Genomic DNA, 24010 nt, shown 5'->3' with positions numbered 1-24010 from the left:
GGAAACTGTCACGTATCCAGACAAAAACGCTGTGTAAATAAGGTGCCAGGCACAGAAACCCACACAAGTGCTGCTAAGTAAACAACTCATTTACTCTTGCTCCCAAAATCTTTCCCTCTCTTTCCCCAAAAATTTCTAAAATGTGCAGATGGGCAATTTGTACAACAGGTATTAATGCTACTTGATTAAACTTGAAGTTCAATTATTTGCTTTGTTATGGATGTTGAACAGGAAAATGTAAATCTGTGAATTAAAGGGGCTATCCAATTCCTACGTGCTTTGTTTTTAATGAATTTTGCATAAGGCTTGTTGAGTTTACTTTAAGCTGCTACAAAAAAAAATTTTTTTTTAATCCCCTTATTAAAAGAATGCAGACAAAGTATGCTTTAAAACTTTATTGAAAACTCTTAGTAGGAGATGCCGGTGTTGTCGCGGATCCAGTCAAGGTATCCGGTCACTCGGCTGAACACAGCGGGGTGTCCGGCCTGGCATCCAGCTCCAGAGACGAAGGAGGTCACTCCGACCAGGCGGTTGCCCTCGTGTGTGACCAGGGGGCCACCGGAGTCACCTCCGCAGGTGGACTTTCCGCCGCTGGTGCTGATGCAGATCATCTGGTCGTGGAGGGACCAGGTGCGGCTGCACTCGCTCTGGGAAATGATCTGAACATCGACAGCCTGGAGCCAGTCGGGGAGTGGGGATCCGTCGTAGGTGCCGCCCCATCCGGAGGCAACGGCCCACCAGCCGGCGTAGTCCTGGTAGCGATCGTTGTAGCTGGGGAGCTCCACCTTGTTGACCAGACTCCAGAAGTCGACGTGGGGAGTGCGGATCAAGGAGATGTCGTTGTGGAGGTTGCCGCTGTTGTAGTGGTGGTGCTGGACGAAGTCACCGCTGCCCACCCAGTGGGTATACTGGGGCTGGGTGCGGATGCTGGCTCCGTAGTTGATGGTCACTCCGTTGGCTCCGTTGGTGCAGTGGGCAGCAGTCAGCACCCAGTTGTTGCCGATGATGGAGCCGCCGCACCACCAGTTTCCGTTGCCGCTGAAGAGCAGACCGACGATGTAGGGCACCTTGCCCTCGTAGGCCGGGTAGCCGTTGGTGATGCGACCCTGGATGTCCTTGACGGGCACGGGGGTCAGCTTCTGCTCGGGAGTGGGGATGGCGGAGGCCGCAGCCACGGCCAGAGCCAGGAATACTAAGACCTTCATGTTGGCTAAGTCTTGCAACTTGTGCTTCTGGCCCGCACTGACCAGCCTTTTATACCGTGGTCTTATCGGTTTCGAGAGCTCTTGTCGCGTGTCAGTAAAATGGCCAGCAATATATTTGGCAAACTTTCTGTCACAACAAGCTTAACTGGCTGATAGGACTGAATTCCTCTAGGTACATGGCAGAGGAAGTGTGAATATTTACGCAACAAATTTGATACCCGAAACTACAGACCAACTAGAAGGGGCTTAAGTATATTTTAAGGTTATCGACTCAGATAAAACGTTGTAATAAACAAAAAAATACCCCTTGGTGTATGGTTTTAAAAACATTTCTAACCTCATTAAAATTTATTATTCTTATATATCATGTTAGACAAAAATGTAACTATTATTCAAATTAAAACTATTTTTTTTAACTTATTTAAATCCGTAACAAAAATATGAAATAAATTTATTATAGAAATACACATTTGTTAAAAAAATTCTAGAATATTTCAGTGATCTTATCAACAGTGACTTTGATTCTGTAATCAATATAATTTAAAGTGCCGAAGGTAGATCCGATTCATGATTATAAATGTACCTGATTTGCTTATCATCTCATTTGAAAACGACCATAAATAAAGAGGTATTTAAACTGATAACCGTTTATTGCTTGGTAATCAGTAAAATCAATCAGAAATTTTTAAACTTTCATTGATAATTATCTTCTCATTCATATTTTTTATTGAAAAGATACACTACCTCACATACCAATAAAAATATGAAGAGAATATATAGTTGTTAAATAGTAATAGTTAGTTAACTAACAACTATTATTTCATTTATTTAATAAAACATTTTTATGCCTTCCAAAAAAAAAAAATCGATTAAAACGGATTTTCATAGTTATTAAATGCAAGCTGTTTGAATATATTTTAAGGGATACGCATTACAAAGTTGGCAATATTTAAGTACATGCCATAATTTCACCGAAGACTTCCTTCCACCACGTCCCACTTATCAGCCTGCAAAGCTTGTCACCCTCAACACTTGGACTTAATTTACAGCCGGCGAATTTTACACTCAGGAAGAGTTCTTGTCGCCGATAAGACAAGAGATTGGTATTGGTATAAAAGGGCGGCCAGTTTCTGGAAAAACCATGAGTTGTATCACCTGTCCAAGATGAAACTGTTCGTATTCCTGGCTCTGGCCGTGGCCGCGGCCACCGCCCTCCCTGCCCCCGAGCAGAAGGACCAGAAGCTGACCCCCGTGCCCGTCAAGGACATCCAGGGTCGCATCACCAACGGCTACCCGGCCTACGAGGGCAAGGTGCCCTACATCGTGGGTCTCCTCTTCAGCGGCAACGGAAACTGGTGGTGCGGAGGCTCCATCATCGGCAACACCTGGGTCCTCACCGCGGCTCACTGCACCAACGGAGCCAACGGAGTCACCATCAACTACGGAGCCAGCATCCGCACCCAGCCCCAGTACACCCACTGGGTGGGCAGTGGCAACATCATCCAGCACCACCACTACAACAGCGGCAACCTGCACAACGACATCTCCCTCATCCGCACCCCCCACGTCGACTTCTGGCACCTGGTGAACAAGGTGGAGCTGCCCAGCTACAACGACCGCTACCAGGACTACGCCGGCTGGTGGGCCGTTGCCTCCGGATGGGGCGGCACCTACGACGGATCCCCACTCCCCGACTGGCTCCAGGCCGTCGATGTCCAGATCCTGTCCCAGTCCGACTGCAGCCGCACCTGGTCCCTCCACGACAACATGATCTGCATCAACACTGCCGGAGGAAAGTCCACCTGCGGAGGTGACTCCGGTGGCCCCCTGGTCACGCACGAGGGCAACCGCCTGGTCGGAGTGACCTCCTTCGGCTCCGCCGCCGGCTGCCAGTCCGGCGCTCCCGCCGTCTTCAGCCGCGTCACCGGATACCTTGACTGGATCCGCGACAACACCGGCATCTCCTACTAAGTGGATGATGTTGTTTACCGAAACAATAAACGATTAAAGCATAAGCCAAGTACTAGTTTTCAAATCAATCATTCGGGGTTGGGAACCTTCTTTGCCGAGACCCCACTTAAATGACGTCACTTTATGCTCATCAACTATTTAGATCAACTCGATTCTATTCTTGTGACAAAACAACAACAACACCGGCATCTCCTACTGAGAACGCATTGTATTCCTCCCCTTTTAGGGATCTTTTAATAAATATTTAATTCCACATCTGGGTTTTCTTCTATACCTTACATCGATAGAATAATTTTTTCCATACATTTAATATAAATTTTTCGATCTTTCCTATGCCCACTATAATTCTGCCTGAAATTATAATGCTAAAATGCTATGGTATACAAATCGTCATAGCTTCTATCTTGTTTAGCCTGTATGTATTATTTCGACATATTTGATGACAGCAAGGATTCTGAAGCTAACTTTCTTCCTTGTTTTCAAATTATATGGTTGATTACCATATCCTGTAACGAATATATTATAAAAATGTTAATTTCAACTGACGATCATCATTGTTGAAGATGATGCTAACTGACAGAAGCCGACTGCTTTCAGTTTTGAACAGAAGCCATGATTTGAACAAAAGCCAAAATTAGATAATAAATCCCACCGCCAAAGTTTGGGCAGGCTTCAGATACTTCTGTTTGGACAGTTATCTTAACAAACATTTCGCTAAATGACTGTCCAAGTGATTTTATTTTCAAAGCGGATAATGACATACAAGCACCACAATCTCAATTTCTTAGATCTGAACAAAAAAATGGTATAACACGGTTTGCTTTATGATTTCTGATTATAGCATTCATTCATAAAAACTTTGGGAAATACTTTCTCCAACAATTATACGAATGAATGAATCTTATCGGTCATTCCAAATAGTGATTGTGGACTGCCGGCGAAGAAGGTGACTTGTTTGAATTACCCAGAAAGTCGTTTCATTATCTATATATGTTATTTGTATAAAGCAATCAATAGGCCAACGTTTTTTATGCTTAAAACTTTTATTTAAAAAACTCCAAAAAAAGAGGAGAATTCACTAGGTTCTTAGTAGGAGATGCCGGTGTTGTCGCGGATCCAGTCAAGGTATCCGGTCACTCGGCTGAACACAGCGGGGTGTCCGGCCATGCAGCCGGCTCCGGAGCCGAAGGAGGTCACTCCGACCAGGCGGTTGCCCTCGTGCGTGACCAGGGGGCCACCGGAGTCACCTCCGCAGGTGGACTTTCCACCGGCAGTGTTGATGCAGATCATGTTGTCGTGGAGGGACCAGGTGCGGCTGCAGTCGGACTGGGACATGATCTGGACATCGACGGCCTGGAGCCAGTCGGGGAGTGGGGATCCGTCGTAGGTGCCGCCCCATCCGGAGGCAACGGCCCACCAGCCGGCGTAGTCCTGGTAGCGGTCGTTGTAGCTGGGCAGCTCCACCTTGTTCACCAGGTGCCAGAAGTCGACGTGGGGAGTGCGGATGAGGGAGATGTCGTTGTGCAGGTTGCCGCTGTTGTAGTGGTGGTGCTGGATGATGTTGCCACTGCCCACCCAGTGGGTGTACTGGGGCTGGGTGCGGATGCTGGCTCCGTAGTTGATGGTGACTCCGTTGGCTCCGTTGGTGCAGTGAGCTGCGGTGAGGACCCAGGTGTTGCCGATGATGGAGCCTCCGCACCACCAGTTTCCGTTGCCGCTGAAGAGGAGACCCACGATGTAGGGCACCTTGCCCTCGTAGGCCGGGTAGCCGTTGGTGATGCGACCCTGGATGTCCTTGACGGGCACGGGGGTCAGCTTCTGGTCCTTCTGCTCGGGGGCAGGGAGGGCGGTGGCTGCGGCCACGGCCAGAGCCAGGAATACGAACAGTTTCATCTTGGACAGGTGATACAACTCATGGTTTTTCCAGAAACTGGCCGCCCTTTTATACCAACACCAATCTCTCGTCTTATCGGCGACAAGAACTCTTCTTGAGTGTAAAATTCGCCGGCTATAAATTAGCATGACAAGTTTGCAAGCCGATAGTGAGGTTCCTTGGTGAAATTATGACGTGTACTTAGGACCTCGAAAGTTGTCAAGTTTGTAATAAGATTGGTACCTCGAATAATCTAAGTTCTTTGTTTTCTATCTCTCTTCTGGAAGATAAGGATTTTTACTTATTGAACTTCTTGAGCTGATAAGAGTATTCATTCAACATTTTTGTTTATCATTAAGCGCTTCTCGCTAAGTAGCCATAAAAATGCTACCTGGCCATTTCCTGTAAAAGTTCGTCAATAATTTAACACCGCTAATTTCATTTTTTATTTACAATGTTCAACCATTGAAATGTATTTATTTGTCTGGCATTTTTACTGATAAATAATTATAAATCCATATGATTTATAAAAACTCAAAAGTCATCATGCCCTCAACTGTTTACTAGTTTTATTATAGTTTTTAGGGTTGTGTGTAGCTGTGTACTTTATTTTATCAAACTCAATAATACAACACATTTTTCACCTGAATTTTCCGCTTTCCAAACAAAATTCGATTGAGTTACGCGGAGTGCCGCAAAGTATGCAACGCAATGCGGCAGCCGCTGCAAGGATAAGCCGATTTGTATTGGTGTGCCCTCCCCATGCAAACACACAGATACTCACGCACACACTTACGCCGGCGTATCGACTTACAGCTGATGCAGCAGAAGCTCCACTTACCGCATTTGATGGATGAGTCCTCCGGCTGATGAATCGCCACCCACTAATCGAACACCAGAGCTGATCGAAGTGCCTCCCTGTTGTCCTTTTAAATCAGATATTCTCCCCTATTCAACCATTATTAAATTTATAAAAAGCCACTTTAAAAGGATAGATTTTTCAGGTTTCTAGTGGTAAAGGTTCAGAATGGTTATGACCCCAATTTATTTTGATTACTGCTTTCAAGCATGTTAGCAATAAAAGAACTACGCTTCTTGATTTCTATTTCGATTTTATTGCAATTGTTTTTCTACTTAAACTAGACAAATATACAAAAGTAGATAAATTCCATAAGAGGCTAGGTTACAGCTAGTTGAAGATGGTTCCGCATTGGGAACCCATAAGTAGAACAGATGCGACCTTCTGCGGTCTGAATGCTGTATGTACAATAGGAAGTCGATGGCCGATGGCGAAGGATGAGATTCCGCACTAAGATTCGTTGCATTCACTAAATAGACTCCAAATTAGATGGCGAACTCGCCGTGGTCCTCGTCCAAGGAGCAGGGTCTGCGGAACTCCTGGCCCCGTTCGTGGATCCACTTGTTGGACACTGTGTTAAGGAGGACAATTGCACAATCAAAACATACTTAAGGTTAACTACTAACTAAGTAGTAAAACGTACCCCACTTGGATCCTGTGAGCACAGGACAGGCTGCGTGGCGGGTCCTCACATCTCCTTCTCCATCCTTGTGGAGGTTCATCCAGAAGGCAGCCGTTCCCTTCTTGGGAAACAGAGCCGTGTGCAGGGAGGTGAAGACAGTGGCTCCTCCCTGCTCCACATCGCTCATCTGTCGGCGTTGCGGAATAAATAACAATACAGAGATTAATTAGCGGATTATATTATTATTCCACAATTCAAGAGCAAAATATCTGATTGTGCACGCTTTGCAAAACCAATTAGTTTTGCTCTCCTGCTAGATTCAGTTCAGTGATTTTAAAGCTCTCTATTGACCACTGAACAACAATACCTGGTGAGTAAACAAAGTCCTCTATAGAACACAGGGATGCTTTTGGGTTTGTATCTAGCTCCCTGCCATTGTGGGTTCCCTCTGCATTCACAACTTGCCACCAGCTGAATGGAATTCCCTGGAATTGCAACCTACGCATCTCCGTTTATAAATAAACCCTTCTAATGATTATTTTTTCGCCTCTGCGAGAACTGTTACAACTCTGGCAATTTTATAAGCCGTGTGGGATGTGCGTGTGCATAGAAAAGTGGAATACATAAACTTACGTAGAATAAAACGGTGGCAATGCGGTTGCCCAGATTGAGGCCCTCAAAGGCGCGCTGCTCCTCTTTCTAAATATAGGAAAATACAGAAAATAATGATTTGTTTTTTAGCTGGTTTTCAGAGTAAACTCGACAGATAAGCACTCACCCTCGCAAAGTCAAAGTGAGGCTCGTAGTGGCCTCCAATGCCGTAGTTGACCACCTGCAGCTCCTCGGCGGAGTCCATGTCCAGACCAGTCATGTCAGCCGTTCGCTGCACCACGGTTCCTATCACCCGATCCTCCTGCGTTTTCAGCCAGGCGGACTTGCTGATCCTGTAGTTTGCCGTCTCCAGAGCTCCAGTCACGGAGTTCTGGACCGTGGCCCTGCGGAATCGAGGACGCGCCATCCGCTTGATCAGGTCGATTTCGCTGTCGTACATCGCGTCGTGGTAGATGACGATGTAGGGATCCAAGTGGGCCTCCTCCAGCTTGAGGGGAGCCAGGCGCAGGAAGGGCACGTCGTTGGTGACATACCGACACCGCAGGGGCCGCAAATCCGAGGGAGAGGGCTTCAGTTCGCCCCTGCACAACATCTCGTAGGCCCTTCGCTCTGACAAGTCGTAAACACCTGGATCGCTCTTGGCCACCGGCTGTAAATGGGTTATCTAGAACATAATGGCATTTTGTGGTTTTCAGCCGTCATCTCACCAAGTCGGACTTGGGCATCTCGTCGCTGCCGTCGTCTCCCTTCATCTTCTTCAGCTGCAGCTGGCTGGCAATCTCCTTTTCGTAGAACCGCTTGTTTCCGTTGGCCCTCTCGTGGTGGGGAATGAGTTGGAGCAGCTCGTTGGTCATGGACAGGGCGCTCTCAATGTTCCCTGAAAGGAAAGTCAACAAATTACCCACCGAAATATAATTGTGATTGGCAGTAAAGAACCTTTCAATAAACCCCTTTCATGGTCTTCGTTTTAACCACAAAATCATCAAAGCGACCTGACCTTTAGTAAGGCCATTAGAGCATGAAAAGTTAATCAGCAGGTTAGTAAAATGCCCGCTTAAAATCAGGAGCTTCGCATTAGGCGACCCGCACAATTAATTCATTAGGGTCCAAAGCGGACTTAAGTGCGATACCCCACTAAGCAAACAGAGCTCGGCCCGAAAGTATACCGCAGTTTCTTTCAAAGTCTCACCGCCTGACCTCGAACTTCCATCAAGTGGATTGGATTGTTCCCAAAGTTCGCAAACTGTGCACTTATTTATTCATTTGCGTCCAGGTCCAGGCAGTCGCTTATCCCTGGCACAACTAATAAGTTTCCCGAGCAACTTTCGCTTCAACCTGCACCCCGACCTCAGCTTTTCACAGGCTGTCGGCGACAGGAATTTAAATTTGCATCCCGCACACACATGTGCTCTTCCCGAGGAGGAAAAGGGGGAGGAGGGAGGAGCAGGAACAGGATCAGCATCTGAGTGGTTGGGTGACAGAAAGCCTGTCACTCGCCTCGAGGGCGGACCCATTTGCGTTGTTCTTTCGTGTCGTGCCCCAACACAATATGGCGGCACTTCCGCCCCGCCCCCGGCCACGCCCATAAATTGTCTGTCAAGTCACACTCCTCACATAGACAAAAAAGAGAAAAAACGACACAATATAAAGGGGGTATTCGTGGGACGAAAATGGATGTTTACATCGCTTGAAAATCGAATGGATTCAAGTTGAAAATTGTGGTTTCCATTTCGCATTTCTTGTTTGATTCTCAAAGATAAACTGATTAAGGAGTTGTATATGAATTCTTCTCAGTGTAGAGCTATCTAAATTCAGATACGTGTGTTCTTCCCACTCCTTGGTGAGCGGATGGGGCCACTAACCGGGTAATAAGGCGTTAATAAAGCATACGGCTCCCCGGGAGAAGGACGTGCCGATCCCTATCTGCCCAACCTGATGGCTGCTCCTGGCCACAACATTGTCGCACTGCCTGCAGATGGCCAACACTTTGGCGCACTTAATGGAGCACCCTAAGAGGGGCTCCAGGTGGAAAGTGTGCGGGCTGCAGGGATGCAAAGTGGTCGGGGGCGGGACGACAGGGGGAGTGGACGGGGACAGAGTGCAATTTCCTGCAGCCAAATGGACCTCGAAAGTGCCATGCAAACGAGCAGGGACAACAACGAGATGGAGCAGCAAGAACACTCTGAGAATTTAATCACCGAAATTTAAGGAGGCTGCAGGAGTCTTTCCTAAAATTGGTAGTTAGTTAGGGAGCACCGGTTCAAGTTGCCTTAGTTATGAGACATTCACTGTCAAGTAAAGCTTTTTAAGGGCAATTCCCCCTCTATTTTGAAAGCATTCCTTTTTCCCAGTGCAAGCACTTTGGGGAACCAAACTGGCACTCACCCTCCTTGTAGGTGGAGAAGGCCAGGTACTCGAGGATGTCGGCCTTGGTGAAGCTCTGGGTGTGGTTGGTCGGCTCCTCCAGCATCCGGGCCATCGCCTCGTTCATCCAGAGGACCGTGTGGTAATAGTCGTGGTTCACGTACGACTGTCTCCCCAGCTCGAAGCAGTCGTCGGAGGACATTTCCGTGCTGCGGGATATAAATTGGTCAGGTGAGTGTTCGGGGGACTTGGCAATGTGGAGCCATAAAGTACGAGGCTTAAGGGGCACTAGTTTCCCAATTAGGAAGAAGCTAAGCGGGTCTCACCTGTACTGGATGCCATTGAGCTTGCCCCGCGCCACACTCGACGTGTCCAGCTGGTAGGTGTCCTGCAGGCGGAGCAGGGCCACCGCCGCCCCGTTGAGATCCTCGTCGGAGGGGAACTTCAGCACACTGCGGTACTGGGTGATGTTCTGCACGAAGTCCGTGCCCACGTCGTGCTCCATAAGGTTCTCCACCTGGCGCCAGTCGGTGGTCAGTCGCTTGGTCAGCAGGTAGGCGTTGATCGGGTTCGATACGTAGGCGGTGATGTCACTCGAGGCATCCGCGTGCTCCCGCTGGTACTCGTCCATTTTGCTGCAATTTAAAGGGGGAAAGTTACCAGTTGTTCACTAAGTGCTCTTCGCGTGCAGGCAAATTGCATTAAAGGGGGGAGGAGAAGGCCAAAGTTTGAACTTGACCAGAAAGAACAGCCCAAGTCCTGCGGCATGAATACGCTGCAGCTCAAACTTCCTTGTTTACCAATAAGTAACTGCATAAACAATAACTTTGCCATGTTTTCCCAGCCGTTTCACTTAAAACTGCGTTCGCTTATTTTAGCTTGCTTATCCAGCGACCTTATTGTTTGAAACTTGCTTGTGGCTTCACAAAATGTGTTTCCTCATCAATCATCCAGTTGAGTCGCACATTTTTGCAGAAAAGCATGACCTCAATTGAAAAGTGTTTACCAAGTGAAATTCATAAGCAGCTTATTCAGAACAAGATATTTTAAGCTGATTGGTAATTAAGTGCCTTTATTTTATTTTTATATCGAAACAAACTTAGGTCTATGGTGAAAAATAAGTTAAACGAACTACGATCTAGCGATAAGTACAACCCACTCGTTATGTACAGTCTTCTGGGGGATGATGATCTTCCTCTGATTATAAATCTAATGCTTTCTTTTTGGTCTTTTAGCCGTTCGGTGTGTCAAGTTCTTGAAGTCGAAGTGGATGGTGTACAACTAAATTGATGCTTAGAGTAAATATATCATATAATTTAAACCACGTTGACGCGGTTATCCGGCGGTGGTCGGTGGCACCACATACTTCCTAGGACTCCCAGTCCGATGAAGAACATGGTGAAGGTCGAGAGGCCCAGGATGATTCCAGTAGTTACATCGTGAACGGGGAATCCGGGGAAGGGATCCACCACGAGGATCACCAGGAGTCCACAGGACTTGAAGAGACAGAACACAGTCACCAAAATGTATCCGGAACTGTAACTCCGGTTCGGCAGCCAGTCGCAGTGGCGCGACTTGAATCCCAGGAAGCCAAGTCCCATTCCACAAAAGGAGGCCACCAAGCCAAACTGCAGATAAAAGAATTTCCCAAACTGCGGAAGGAAATAAATATTAAAATATTTGTAAAGGGAAGTTGATATAAGAATCCGTTTGGAACTCCCTTGAGTTGTTTCAGCTCCACTTCGATTTGGACTTACGTGGGCAATCATGTAGACGATGAGTCCGGCGTTCATGGTGCTGCTCAAAACGAGCATCAGGGAGACGACGGCCAGGGTGATGGTGGCGTTGGCCATCTTCTGGGGGTACGAGTTGTTGTTCTTGCCCTTTCCTTGGATGCTGCTCATATCCTGCTCCCTCTCCTGCTCCTGCTCCTGCACCCGCGGGCTGATCACGGCCATGGAGCGGTCCGCCAGCTGCAGGGGCAGCGGCTTCACCGTCTCGTAGTGGAGCCGCTGCGGGGAGAGCCTGTTCTGCCGGAGGGGCAGGCTGGGCGGCACCGGGTTGGCCTGCTGGCTCTGGTAGATCTGCTGGCTCTTGTAGATCTCCAGCCGCCGCTCGATCTGCAGCTGCTCGTGGTGGGCGGCGTTGCGGGGCGTGGAGTGGGCGAGGCGCGGGGGCGGCTGCATCTTGCGGGGCGTGGTCAGCAGCTCGTGCAGCGCCCTCGTGGCAGCCGCCGCGTTCCTCTGCTGCGGAGTGGAGGTCCTGGCCGCGTACTGCTGGCTCAGCTCCACGTTGCTCAGGCAGGTCTCCTGCTGCTCCTGCTCCTCCACCAACTCATCATCATCCGCATCCGTGGGCACCACTGCGTACCGGTGCGCCCTGCCGTTGTGCATCTGGATGATCTCCTGGTTCTCGTCCACCAGCTCCTCGTCCTCGGCGGTGGGCACCATCTGGTACCGCTGGTTGCTGTTCTTGTCCACGATCAGGAAGGTCTTGCTCCCGAAGTCGCTGCTGAAGGCGTGCTTGATCTGGGTTTGGTTGGGATTCTGGTTGTTGTTGTTGTTGATGTTGCTCCTTGGCTTGGGGGGAATATTTAGAGAGGGAGGCAGGCTGGCGAACTGGGTTTCCTGGTGGGGCTCCTCGTGGAAGGAGTGCGGCTCCTCCTCCTCGTGCAATCCATGTCTGGAGCTGTAGCGGTCGAGGTTGTCCTGCGATCTGGCCAATCTCTGGGCTGCCTGTCCGGGAACTATAGCGTATCTGTTGGCCCTGCTGCTGTTCAGCTCCTCCAGGGGAACCAAGGCGTAGCGGCCACTCGAGGATTGCTGCTGGTTGGCCTGGTATTGCTGCTGTTTAGCTTGATGTTGCTGCTGCTGTTGCTGTTGCTGCTGTTGCTGGTGTTGCTGCTGCTGGTATTGTTTCCGCGTCACCGATCGCGTGGACATGCTACGCTGCATCCGCAGGGGACCCTCGCGGGGATCCCTAGGGGGCGTGGCATGTCCGGATCGCGGGGCAGCTGCCGCGAAGTTCATCTGGAGACTGCGGTTGTAGATGGAATCCACTCGCGAGGAGTTGCTGCTGGGCACCGGGTAGAACTCGCTGTTCTGGCAGAAGGCCGGGTTCGTGTAGTTGTGCTGCGACATGGTGGCACTGTACTGGTGAACTGGTGTTCTGGGGTACTGGTGGTTAGTCCACAGCCTTTAGGGGTGTTTCTTATAGTTTCTTGGTTCTTAGTTCGTGGCACTTCTCACTCCGCGTTCTCAAGATCTGCGATCCGTTCGCCTCGGCAACTGCGACTCGACTGATCTGGAGAGCCGTTCCAGCCGGCAGCTCCTCAACTTCCTCCACTTCCTGCGCCGGCGCGCAGTCGAGTGGATCGTGCCCCGCCCCCCTCCTCCTCCCTCTCCCCTCCCCGAAACACATTTACACATTTGCCTGTACATAAGACACCCGTACAATGACCGACTGTGTTTGGCGCGTTCCATTAGGCCGGGTAGAGCAGAAAGCAGCGAGCAGCAGACCCAGAAACATCTGCTCCTGCTCAGCGAACGGGGGTTGAAACGCAGTTCCAACTGAGACATTTCTACCCAGTTCCACTGGCAGTCCCAAATTGAACCAAACTAAACCTACGAACCCCTGCGAATTGCAGGAGCAGCCGGCGTTCCATTCGGCTCGCTTTATCAGCGTTTTTAATTCTTATTTACCAACTCATATGCGCTCCCTCGCGGCTTTAATGCTGTTTTGATACCGCTCAACGGCGGAGTTAGAGGGTATGATGAATGGCATTTAAATCCATTTAAGATTATGTACAACCAGTCACAGTCATTGTCGTCACCGAAATATGGCATAATTTGCCTAATGTTAATGCTTTTATGAAAACTAGTTGCCTTGTTTAACTCATTACTAGTTCTATTTTGAACATTTAAAAGTTATTTATACAAACAGCAAGTTTTTGTTATAGTTTTTGCATCACAAAGTCGTCAAATAAAATGACAAAAGTTTAAATGCATAAAAAAAACAGTTTAGTTTAATATGCGCATATTTGTGCCATAAAAGTGTCAGTCGTAAAGATGAGCTTCCAAAGTCAAACATATTTCTAGTTTTTGCTATTTCTATTCTATTTTGGCAACCTTTCACTAGAAAATTGAAACCAGCATGTACAAGGTTTTTATTTTCATACAGAAAACCTTTCTGAAACATGTAGTAAAAGACCCACAAAAAAATTAATTAAAACGCGGGGTATTTCATTGTCGGCATCGTTCCCTTTAAATTAATACTTTTGAGCTCGGTTGTTTGAGCAGAGCCAAAACCTTCCCTAAGAGCAGCTCCTCCCCTGATTTTCGGTGGCAAAGCGACCGTTACATTTGGTTGCCAGAGGAAAACGGCGGAGTACGTCGTGTTCCTAGGCCAACTCTATCCGGATCCGACCTCCCACGTGCACATATAGTACGTATATGAATATGCATGCCTTTGGGCCGCGCAGATTGGATGCACGCGCTGTCCTTTTGTCCCAACTTAATTGCCTTTTGGCCAAAGCAAATCGGAGCCACGGGGCGACTGGCAAGCGGATTAGCTGGAAATTGGAGGCACTAACAACTAACAGCTGGCCGGTGGGAAAATTTAAGCGGCATTAAAGCCTAAACGCTTGCAGACGGCACGCGACACAAACAGATGAGGAGATGCGAAGACGAGGAGTCGGGCACTCCGCATCCGAAGGATACAGACACTCAAAGGCAGGGCAATGACAGCGCACAAGGATAACGCATCCAAAGAGAGAGAGGGAGAGACGTAGACAGGGACAGCAGGCACACAGCTGTCAGCTGTTTGCGAGGATCCTGTCTCGTCCTTTGTTGTGACAATGCCAAGGTACGAATGCAGAAACAGCTACGTGAGCTACGGGAGGAACAGCGGCAGAAGATAGATCCTGAGTGCGCCTGGCATCATTTGATTAGGGGAGTTGTCTCACCGCATCCTGCACCCCGCTCCCCCCTGCCCCCTCCACTTCCCATATTATTTCCGCTGCCAGTTGCCACAAGCGCAGTACATAGATCCCCTCCTCGCACAAGCAGCAGATATGTATCTGCAGTCATGTGTGTTCGGGGCGCCTCCGCAGATACGGATACAGATACAGATACAGATACAAATGCAGATACTTTTATGTACTTGGTAACTAGGTGCTGCGTGCAACAGCTGCCCCGCGCACGTGGCAAAAGTAATTATCAGAATGCAGGCGACTACCTGAGCCTCTTTTGTATCCCCCATTTGCAGACCATCCACATACTATATTGCCTCCATTTGCATAAGAACTATTTATGCTAAGGAGCATGTGGGTTTCTCAAAACTAGTATTCTTCCTAAAAACCAAAAAACTAACTTAGTTCATTCACTGATTTGAACATAATTATAATGAAGATATATAATATACCTGCTGTTTTCTATAGTCCAATGTATTGTTATTATGCTTTTAAGTACTTTCTATTTCTCATACAAAATTTAGAGAGCCAGTTCATAGGGGGCCCTTGAAATTCACGCTAAATTAAGTTGCTTTACCTCTGCAATTACTCTAGCACACTTTAAACTCTGAATTTAATAAATCACAAATTACAAAGTCAACTTTCTGGAAAGCGTAACAATGAGTTTGAAATTGAAAGGTCAAATTCATTAGAGATAATTAGGTAGCAGGGGAACGTTTTTCTGCCTATTGGCCAACAAAGCTACTAATTAGTAATTGCATTTTTAGTTGTTGAGAAACAAAATATATTAACCGCTCTCAGGGGTAAATTAGAAAATGTTTATGTGCAACTACAGGATTGCACATTTGATTAGGTTTCGCGTTGCGGGATTTCATAAACACGAACCAAACAAAGTTAATGGGAAAGTAGTTCAGGTATGTAATTTTCAACCCGTTAGAAGTTTGGTTTCCCAATTAATGGAAATTGTACTCACTTTTTGAGGAAGTTCAGCTTGTTCTCCTGCGCCCGAATATAGCCCTCCAGGTTGGTAATCAGGACGGACTCAGTCTCAAGTAATTCCTCCATCTCAGCCAAGGCCGTGTACACCTCCCCACTCACGAGGGTTCCCGCAAAGAGCAGGACTCCCAGCAGGAACATCAATCGCCAGTCAGCCGCCATTTTAAAGCCTGCAAAGATAGAAAACCGTGGGTTTAGGACACCTTCAAATTTGTTACGAAAACAGCAAGAACAGGGGGAACAGCCCGAGCGATCGATTCGTATTTAAATCTCCGGCCATGTGTAAGGAAAGAGCTTTGAGCTCACTGAACTCGAAATCGACTCTCGTATTGATTAATATCGCTACCGAGCTAGCCGCAGCCCAGAATTTCTGTGCAAGGGGCAGCTGCTGCTTGAGTTTGGGCAGTTGGCAATTTATTTTAATGAGCGCTTTTTAATTTGACCTGCCATCGAGTGGATTGTTTTATGGCGTTTACTTTACTGCTCTCGCAACGCGCTGACGACAATAAAACGGGTCCAAAAACATTCGATGGCACTCCACTGAACGGGAGATGCTCTTTAAGTGCCAGTGTTCCCTTTGCCAGAACAATTTGCAATTTATATATTTCCCTTATTGCCTCTAGTCTCTTTCCACCGACCGATGTGGCACAATTTGTCACAGTTAAAAGGGCGAAGCGGAAAGCGGACAATTTGAGTTGCATTTTTGACTTTGTATAACTATTTTGGGATCTGTGTTTAGAATATGAGCTAAGAATGCAATAGACTGGAAATCAAGCTTGTTCTACTACTTGAGTTGTATTTACCCAGCCACTTTAATTACGATAATAAATTGTAGTACACCACAAGTGTATAAGAGAGTAAAAACCCTATTAGACAACCTGTTGAATCACTTATTCGCTTGTAAATTAACTTCGCTAACCGCTTGTAGCCCCTAAATCTTCTGATGTATCAAGTTTCATATGCTTACTATATATCGCTAAGCCTCGAAGTCTGTTTTGGCCAGGGTACCGCCATCAGTCAGTCCCACCTGACAGGAACAGCGAATTCGGGTTTGTTTCCAGTTCCGTTTTGGAGGCGGGACTTCATAGACTGCGGCTCGGTTAGCGTGCCAATAAATTTTAATTGATATTAATTAGCCGCGCGCTGTTAATTCGCAACTTAAGATAAGCGCGTCGGCGATGTTTTGTGGCACTCAATTTGCATACCGAAGTGGCTTGTCTGCGGTGGGCGGCCGCCCGAAAAGTCCTCCAAAAACCACGACGAACACAGCCTGATGCTGATGTATGTCCTTCAAGGGAATCGAGTTGAATAATTAATCAGAAGTAATTAATTCGGCAAAGTCAAGACAGACTCGAACTTGAGCAGGTAATTGCTCACATTAATCAGTCACTCAGAAGATAAGATCTGTTATTAATATGCGGCATTTCGGCCAACACTTCTGGCCCCCTTTGCCGAATTATGGATGCTCCGGGCGAAGGCGATTTATGTCAGCTAACATGTGTTGGGAGCGAACCCGGCTGTCAGCAAATATTAAATAATCTCGCCCAGACCGGTTCGCCTATGAATTCTATTTGGACACACATTTCTACTTCTACTTCTGGTTGGGAAGTTTCGGCGTTCTGATCAGAACGAGGGCAGCGGCTATTAAGTTTTACGACCCGGTCATTCGATTCCATTAACTTTCCAGTTTCAGTTTCAGAGCGATGTTCCTGATGCCAGATAGACTGTTTCTGGCTAACAACTGGGCCCTGCATCTCCCCGGGAAATTAATTGGGGTTCAAAGAACTCCGCAACTTATGCAAATGTATCTCACAGATACGCGTCGCTGCAGCGGAGAACCGAACAAATAATTTCCGTTGTGAGTGATGATGGACAAACCTTAACGGTACTCCCAGTCCTCAAACACAACAAGCTGCGTTACACAATCAAACTTATTGAAATGCTAATATTGTTTCATCCAGAGCCCCATTCAATCCGCTGACATCTGCAGTTCGTGCGAATGAGGAATTTCTGCCTTCGACAAGTTCACCGAACTCCACGGCGATCGCCATTCGCCCTCTGCGGAGTGTGGACCAACTTTTGCATTTATTTGCGGGAATTGAGTGCAACAGAGCTCTAAAGGAATGTTTGCTGCCATGAGTTGCACAATTTCAGAAGAGGAATTCAAAACGGCCGAAAATAACGACCACCCATTCGGAAATTTCCATAATTAGGTGCGTTTTATGATTGCTGAAAATCTATTTCTTTAGGTATTTGAATTTTTTAACTTGTTGTTGAATTTAACTAAACAAGAACGGCTAGTCAAAACAAGAGTTCAAGCTAACAAAAACGCGAAGATAATCGGGATTAACTCGGTTGTCGTACTGTGTCGGCTTTTGAAATAATCTCAACTATAAATGTCAGCGTATTAGCTTTATATTGGCCGTTTTAAAAATAACATCTTTATGGCAATGTTTAACAAAGCATTGAATTCGGATCAATAATTTATACAAATTAAGAGTTTATATACAACACATTACCCTTGTTACCGACACAAAAAAGGTAATAAAGTAAGCCATGTTTTTGTTATATACACTTTTTGTGCAGAAGCACCTGCCAAGTTGTCTGAACAATCAGCACGGGATTACTCTCATTTCTGGTCGATCAAACTGATGGGCCAATAAAGCCGGAGCGGAATACAAATGAACCGCATATTCAAAACATGCAAATGCCAGAATTATCAATATTAACAGAGAGCAGAAATAATTTCAGGCGAAATGTCAGCCAGCTCTGATTTCCATAGACTGCGGTCGAAGTGGCCAGAATGCCCAGAATTGCCAGAGGACAAGAGGACAGGAGGACGTTCCCTGGACAAAGCTGAAATTGGATTCACGTTTAAACTAATTGGCAGCAAATTACAAACTCCAGCCGAGTGGAAAAGAGCCGAAAGTTGATATGGTTACGGATATTAATGCACGGCGGAGGAAATTCGATTTGCAACCCCGACGAATCGCCGCTTTTCAAGCACCTTCGTCACGTCTTCTCTTCTGGTTAGTTGGGCAAACTAATCTCTCAATCAATTTCGATTCACGCCTCATCATCGCCGCCTCTTCCACTTCTTGCGGTGCGAATCGTGGTGTAATGAAACGGACTGTCGTCATCGCCGGATTGCATTTCCACACCGCCCACGGACCACGCCTCTTTTTCGCAGTCCGCCCCTCGAGTGCAGCAAAAACCAACAGAAAAGCTGCCTCGGCAATTTCGACTTGCGTGTATTCTGCGCCTTATGCAATGCCCCAACAATTTTCGATTACTGCCAGTGGATGCCTCTTCTTTTCCTGATTTTACTGCACTTTTTACTGCACAAATGGGAGCGGGGAGAAATGAAAACGAATTTCTGCCTGCTTTTCGACAGCATTTTGTTATCTTTCGCCCGACTGCAATTAAGTTATGAAATGTTGTGTGTGCAAAACGCTGACTAAGCTCGCCGCTCGACCCACTGACTGACTGCGAAAAGCGGCGATGGAATGAAAATGAAAATGGAAATGGAAGCGCAGACGGAGATGGTTGGCTGCCCCTCGGATCCAGGTACGCAGATACATTTGTGCAGGTGACAGCGAACTGGCATTACTCGCATCGCATCTGGCCAGTCAGCAAATGTTTCCTGCCGGGCAAAGGGAAGGGGTCCTTGTTGCCACAGTAAAAAAGTGTCGAACGGTGACCTGCTGTTTCGAATTGTGTTCGCTCGAGGCAGTGATGTTTCCAGATGGGTGGAATTTGGCACAACTACCTACATACCTATCAACCTCTTAAATGTCTCTATAGAAACAATCTGCAATGGCAAAACAATAAATTACTTTGATTTGTTTTTTAAAAAGATACTTCTAATACAAGTTTCTATTTGGGTAAGAAGCTATCACCCTTCTCATCACTTTCTGCCTGTTGCCTCAGCACTTGTCCACTCGGCGGACGTTTCACTGTGCCACCTGTCCCGCACAATAGGAGCTCGCTTATCGAGAGCAGCGTATTCACCTGTTTCCTGGGAAGCGGCTCCCCCTGCCCCTGCCCCGCAGATCGGCGACACTTTCCCTCAAATGAAACTGTCAGCAAACGGCAGCAATTCTATAAAATGCAACGGTGCAATTCGAGCAGACACGACATCATTATTCAGGCGCAAACGCCGGAGATAGTGCCCCTTTAAGTGGGTGGTTGGGTGTGAAGCATTTGCAAGGCCAACTGGCTGCTGCTCAGTGGGTCTTCTGATTCGACGGTCTGGTACATCGTGGCCCGCACAATGTCGTTCGTCAGTTTTATGGCCGGTGGAGTCGAGGAAGCTGCTGGAGCGACTCCGAGACGGACGGGGTTAAAGCCATAACTCAACCTCCGGCAGCCCAGTAGCACCACTGACATTTATGAGCCACTGAAAACCGAGCTTCCACAGCTAATTTGAAATTGTAACGAAGCACTGGCTTCTACACTACACCTAACTAAAATGAAATTCCGACTTGTGTTACCAATTCCAAACATTACTTTGGATTTCATTACCCACAAAGATAGCAATATCTGCGAACCATGGAAGCCTCAATTAAAAATATGGTTTCTCATTCACAATATTTAAAGAAGACGTTGCTTTAAAACATGTTTCCAAAATGACGCTTGACTTAATCTTAATCTTTTAGTATTTATCTTTCAAGGAAGAAATATTATGAATGTGCAACTCTTCTGCTTTGGGGGTCGTTAATTAATCATTGGTTAATACTGCATGAAATTAAAAAATGTTTGATAAAATTAAATGAAACTTGTAAAAATCGGAAACAAATTTGTCCAATTTATTAGAGTTTCTAATGCCATGCCTTAAACATTTTTAGCTCTTCTTGGAAGTTCTTTTGGAAACTAGTTTTGATGAATAAATAAAGCCAAACGAAACTCGATTCTGTTTTGGGTGGAGCTTTTTTAATTTTAACTAATGCAATTCTATCAAGAGGTTAATAAAAAAGAGAGTTAACGATGTTATCTAATTCTTTAAGAAATAATTAAGATATATTTCTAAGGAATTTAAGCTAAGTTAGACATTTGCGAGGTGTTTATATAGTTTTGGCTACCGATTTCCTCTGTGGAGCTGCTCTTTGAGCCCTGGCATTTGCGAGTTTAGTGGCAAGCTCACGGAAATTGCGGAGCTCTGCTGGCCAGATTGCCTCTTTGGGGCAGTTGCTGTTATTGTGGCACGAAGTCGCTAAACTGCTCCCTCCGAAAACTGCTAAATGTCAGGCCCCCAGCCTCTCCGAGTGACCTTCCCCACGCGGACTTCTTCACTTCACAGTATTTCCCATGTCTTCTGTGACATTTGCCGACTCGGAATCTCGGAATGGGCACGGCTTCCTCCCCAAAGGCCCTCCCTCGCATTAAATTTGGCCAATTTGCGTGGCTCGGCGATCGAATGCATAATTAAAATCGCATCGAATCGAATCGATTCGACGACTCTTCGCCGGCACTGTAATTTGATTCCGAGTTTTTCTTTAATTCACTGACTTAATGGAGCTCGTTAGACGCGCCTCGCCATAACCACCTCACCGTCATTATTGGCTTTAATATCATCATCATTGGCACAAACTTTGCCCCAACCACCGAATGAGGTCTCTCCACTTTACAGTCACGGAAAAAAGAAGACACCGAGGAGTTTTGAGTGGGAAAATCATGGTCTGGGCTGCCTAGTTTGCGCAAATTATGCAAACAATTTGGTTAAGTGTAATTGAGTTGGCCAGGCCAAGAGCGCGTGGCAGTTCCTAGTTTCCACATGTTGCAGTTGCCCCAAGAACTTGGCACCAGAACCGAACTCCAAGCGGGGGTAATACGATTTGTCTGCTGGCAAAAGTTCCGCTCACAAGCGTACGACATCAGGCATAAACTTTTCAATTCTGCAGCGTTAATTTGATTGTCACAAGTTGGTCCAACCCCACAGCTGAACACTGGCGAAAGAATCTAAGCGAATAAGCCAACTGCTGGCAAAAGTTATTCCAGATAATAGGAACTTAAAGTCTGACTCTTCATTTCATATCACCATATTTCAGTAGACAAACTGATAGAGAAAACCAATTACTTTCAAGCTTCTGAAAGCATTTTCTCTCTGTGCGGGGAAATGGATTTCGCATTAAATATTCAGTAGGCAGGAAGGAAGGACTCGGCGGGAGTGATTCAAGTGCATTCAGCGAGTTTGCTAATTAGTAATGAATGACAAATGTTCACGGATCGGCCCGCCCCCCTTAACACCCTGATGGCCCCCTTCACCCGTGCCAATGCCAGACAGATGCCGTCATGGAGCGTGTGCACACATAAATTTTCAATTCACCTTGAAATGTAAGCATAAACGGCGTTCTCAGATGGAAATCGCAATACCAAACCGGTTCAAAGTCGATGGCGAACATCATAAATGCGAAAGATGAGCCGGGAAAAAAGGAAAACTGCACGAGGAAGTGGGCCAAATGGCAGCCTCCTTGTCATCACTTTCGAGGCATTCCCCACCTGGATTCCGATTTTGTTTTGGCCCCCTGTTTGGCAGCCACTTTCGCTTTCGCATCCATCTCTATTTGAGCCAACCGGTTGTCATTGCCGGACTAATTAGCAAACAAATACCGATCAAATGGGTTTAAAGCCAAAACCAAATCACGCGAGCGGGGAGCATCGAACGGGAACGTGGCTAAATTATAAATTTCATAAATTAACACACTTCGCTCGTAGGTTAATTGAAGCTATAGAAGTCGTTTGCCGATTGTTTTGAAAAATACGTATACGCATTAATCATCCAAACCAGACCCTAATTGGTGAAGTGTTTCCAATTAGATAAGCAGTATCAACTAATAGGAGTAGCTAATCAGGGTTGGTGTCCGGGATAAGCAGTGATAAATAAAGCAGGGATCCATTTCTTGTTCTTTCTAAAGGGACAATTGGAGCCCTTTAAAATAATTGAAATTGGTTAAATTCCAAAAAAATATTTTAAGAACTATTAATTCCTCCCTAAATAGGATCAATTTTCAAATTCCAGCTTAAGATGAACATCCTTTTTTCAAATGATTGGCATCGCTTTCTGGGAACTAGTTCTAGGACTGGTTCCCCTTTTATTTAGGGGTTGATAGTACGCTTTCCAGCGAAAAGGAGCACCACAACAGAGAGCGAGGAGATGGAACTGGAGATGCGAAGTGCACGACAAACGAAACCAAAACAAATGCCGACAATTGACTACGTGACTAAAACGATTTCCTCCTTTCGCCCCCTAGTCCGAATTATATAAACACACCCAGACGGGCACATAGACTTTTTGTAGAGTCCAGATATTTAGAGGCTTATCGCCAGCGGAGATGGGAAGCATCTGTAGGAAATGGGGAATATGTGGGGGCAAAAAGCGGTCAATTGAATCGCCGACCATGTGGTGACAACAAGTGCATATACATATACAGTAGAATCCGCTTATAGCGACTTTCAAGGGACCGACGATTTTTCGTCGTTATACCCGGAAGACGCACTAAGCAGAAGAATAAGTCTGTCTGGGGACCAATCAAGCCATCGAGTTTTCGTCGCAATACCCGGACGGACACTATAAGCGGAGTCGTTATAACAGGATTCTACTGTACATATACATTTACATAAACATACACTTTTGAATGGGAAATCAGTTCAGTTTTTGTCACCAGAGAGCATTTCTCTCTAATCAAAATCGAATATTCAATTTAGCTGGCCCACATTCCGTGAAGTCCCCATTTTTGTTATCAGTGCACGACGGAAGCCGACAGGAACACGTCAGAAGTTCTAGAAATCTTGAAAGATAGCATTCTTGGCTTACCCTGTGGTTTCCTACGAACTTGTTGCTGGATCTCGATGGATGTCAATGAATCTGGCCGCCTTCTTTGTTTACAATTCCTCGGGAACACCTCGCTCGCATCGCACGCCCGCACTGTGTATCTTATAGATACATTTCCACTTTCAACTGGGAACACCAAGAGCACAGTTCGCACACAACACGCGTATCTTTGGGATATGTTTTCTGTTAGAACCGATTTCAGGAATGATTCTCTTGTCTTGTCGAGGAGCAGGTCCCTCTTTTTCCCGAATTTCAACAGTAGTCGCGATGGGGCTTCTCTTTTGTTCACGTCCGCGCGCTGAGAAGTACCGAATGGAAATAATGTTGTTGCCGCTCGAATATAAATACTCACTTCCAAAAAGAGAGTAATTTTCTGGTTTTAACGTCGAGACGTCGGGTCGGTCAGTCCCAAAAGCGCCACCCGACTGCTTACGGGCTGAACCTGAACCAACTATTCGGCAGTCTTTTCGTCCGCTAGAGGCGCTTTTCAACCAGGCTAACAGAAACATTACATTGGACAATGCTGTCTCTGTTCGAGTTCCATGTTAACTGGAAATTTCAGAGATGAAGAGAGCACTATACAACTACACTCGGAAACAGGGAGAAAAAGATACAATCCACATTTCATTTGCTGAGGGACATCAGCAGTGGACTTTATTCAAACAGCTGTTCGTGATGGCGGGAAATTTAAATACATTCTTTAATTGG

General features: G+C 46.5%; 3 protein-coding genes across 4 annotated transcripts; all 3 read right to left on the bottom strand.

The window, feature by feature from the left end:
* Positions 1 to 380: 380 nt before the first annotated feature.
* On the bottom strand, positions 381 to 5094 carry LOC108099497. Its single transcript, XM_017203058.2, has 3 exons — positions 4265 to 5094; positions 2377 to 3172; positions 381 to 1332 (listed from the first exon to the last, which is right to left on the bottom strand). Exons 1-3 carry the CDS (start codon positions 5067 to 5069, stop codon positions 408 to 410), a joined length of 2526 nt encoding a protein of 841 aa, XP_017058547.2. The 5' UTR covers positions 5070 to 5094; the 3' UTR covers positions 381 to 407.
* A 1050-nt stretch (positions 5095 to 6144) lies between these two features.
* Positions 6145 to 23634, bottom strand: LOC108099467 (prolyl 4-hydroxylase subunit alpha-2). Of its 2 annotated transcripts, none has more exons than XM_017203016.2 (9): positions 23285 to 23634; positions 15449 to 15641; positions 9833 to 10141; positions 9528 to 9715; positions 7850 to 8019; positions 7309 to 7791; positions 7164 to 7229; positions 6552 to 6717; positions 6145 to 6479 (listed from the first exon to the last, which is right to left on the bottom strand). In XM_017203016.2, exons 2-9 carry the CDS (start codon positions 15631 to 15633, stop codon positions 6394 to 6396), a joined length of 1653 nt encoding a protein of 550 aa, XP_017058505.1. In that variant the 5' UTR covers positions 15634 to 15641; positions 23285 to 23634; the 3' UTR covers positions 6145 to 6393. The 2 variants fall into 2 exon arrangements, with proteins under 2 accessions (XP_017058505.1, XP_017058506.1); XM_017203017.2 differs by lacking the exon at positions 23285 to 23634 and adding an exon at positions 15948 to 15966.
* Positions 10559 to 13519, bottom strand: LOC108099465 (TPR-containing protein DDB_G0280363). Its single transcript, XM_017203015.2, has 2 exons — positions 11264 to 13519; positions 10559 to 11158 (listed from the first exon to the last, which is right to left on the bottom strand). Exons 1-2 carry the CDS (start codon positions 12644 to 12646, stop codon positions 10823 to 10825), a joined length of 1719 nt encoding a protein of 572 aa, XP_017058504.1. The 5' UTR covers positions 12647 to 13519; the 3' UTR covers positions 10559 to 10822.
* Positions 23635 to 24010: the final 376 nt, after the last annotated feature.

Source organism: Drosophila ficusphila, unplaced genomic scaffold, assembly GCF_018152265.1.
Source record: "Drosophila ficusphila isolate 14025-0441.05 unplaced genomic scaffold, ASM1815226v1 contig_791, whole genome shotgun sequence".
NCBI lineage: Eukaryota > Metazoa > Arthropoda > Insecta > Diptera > Drosophilidae > Drosophila > Drosophila ficusphila.
Note: the sequence above shows the minus strand (reverse complement) of the source record. Positions and strands in the feature narration are given on the sequence as shown.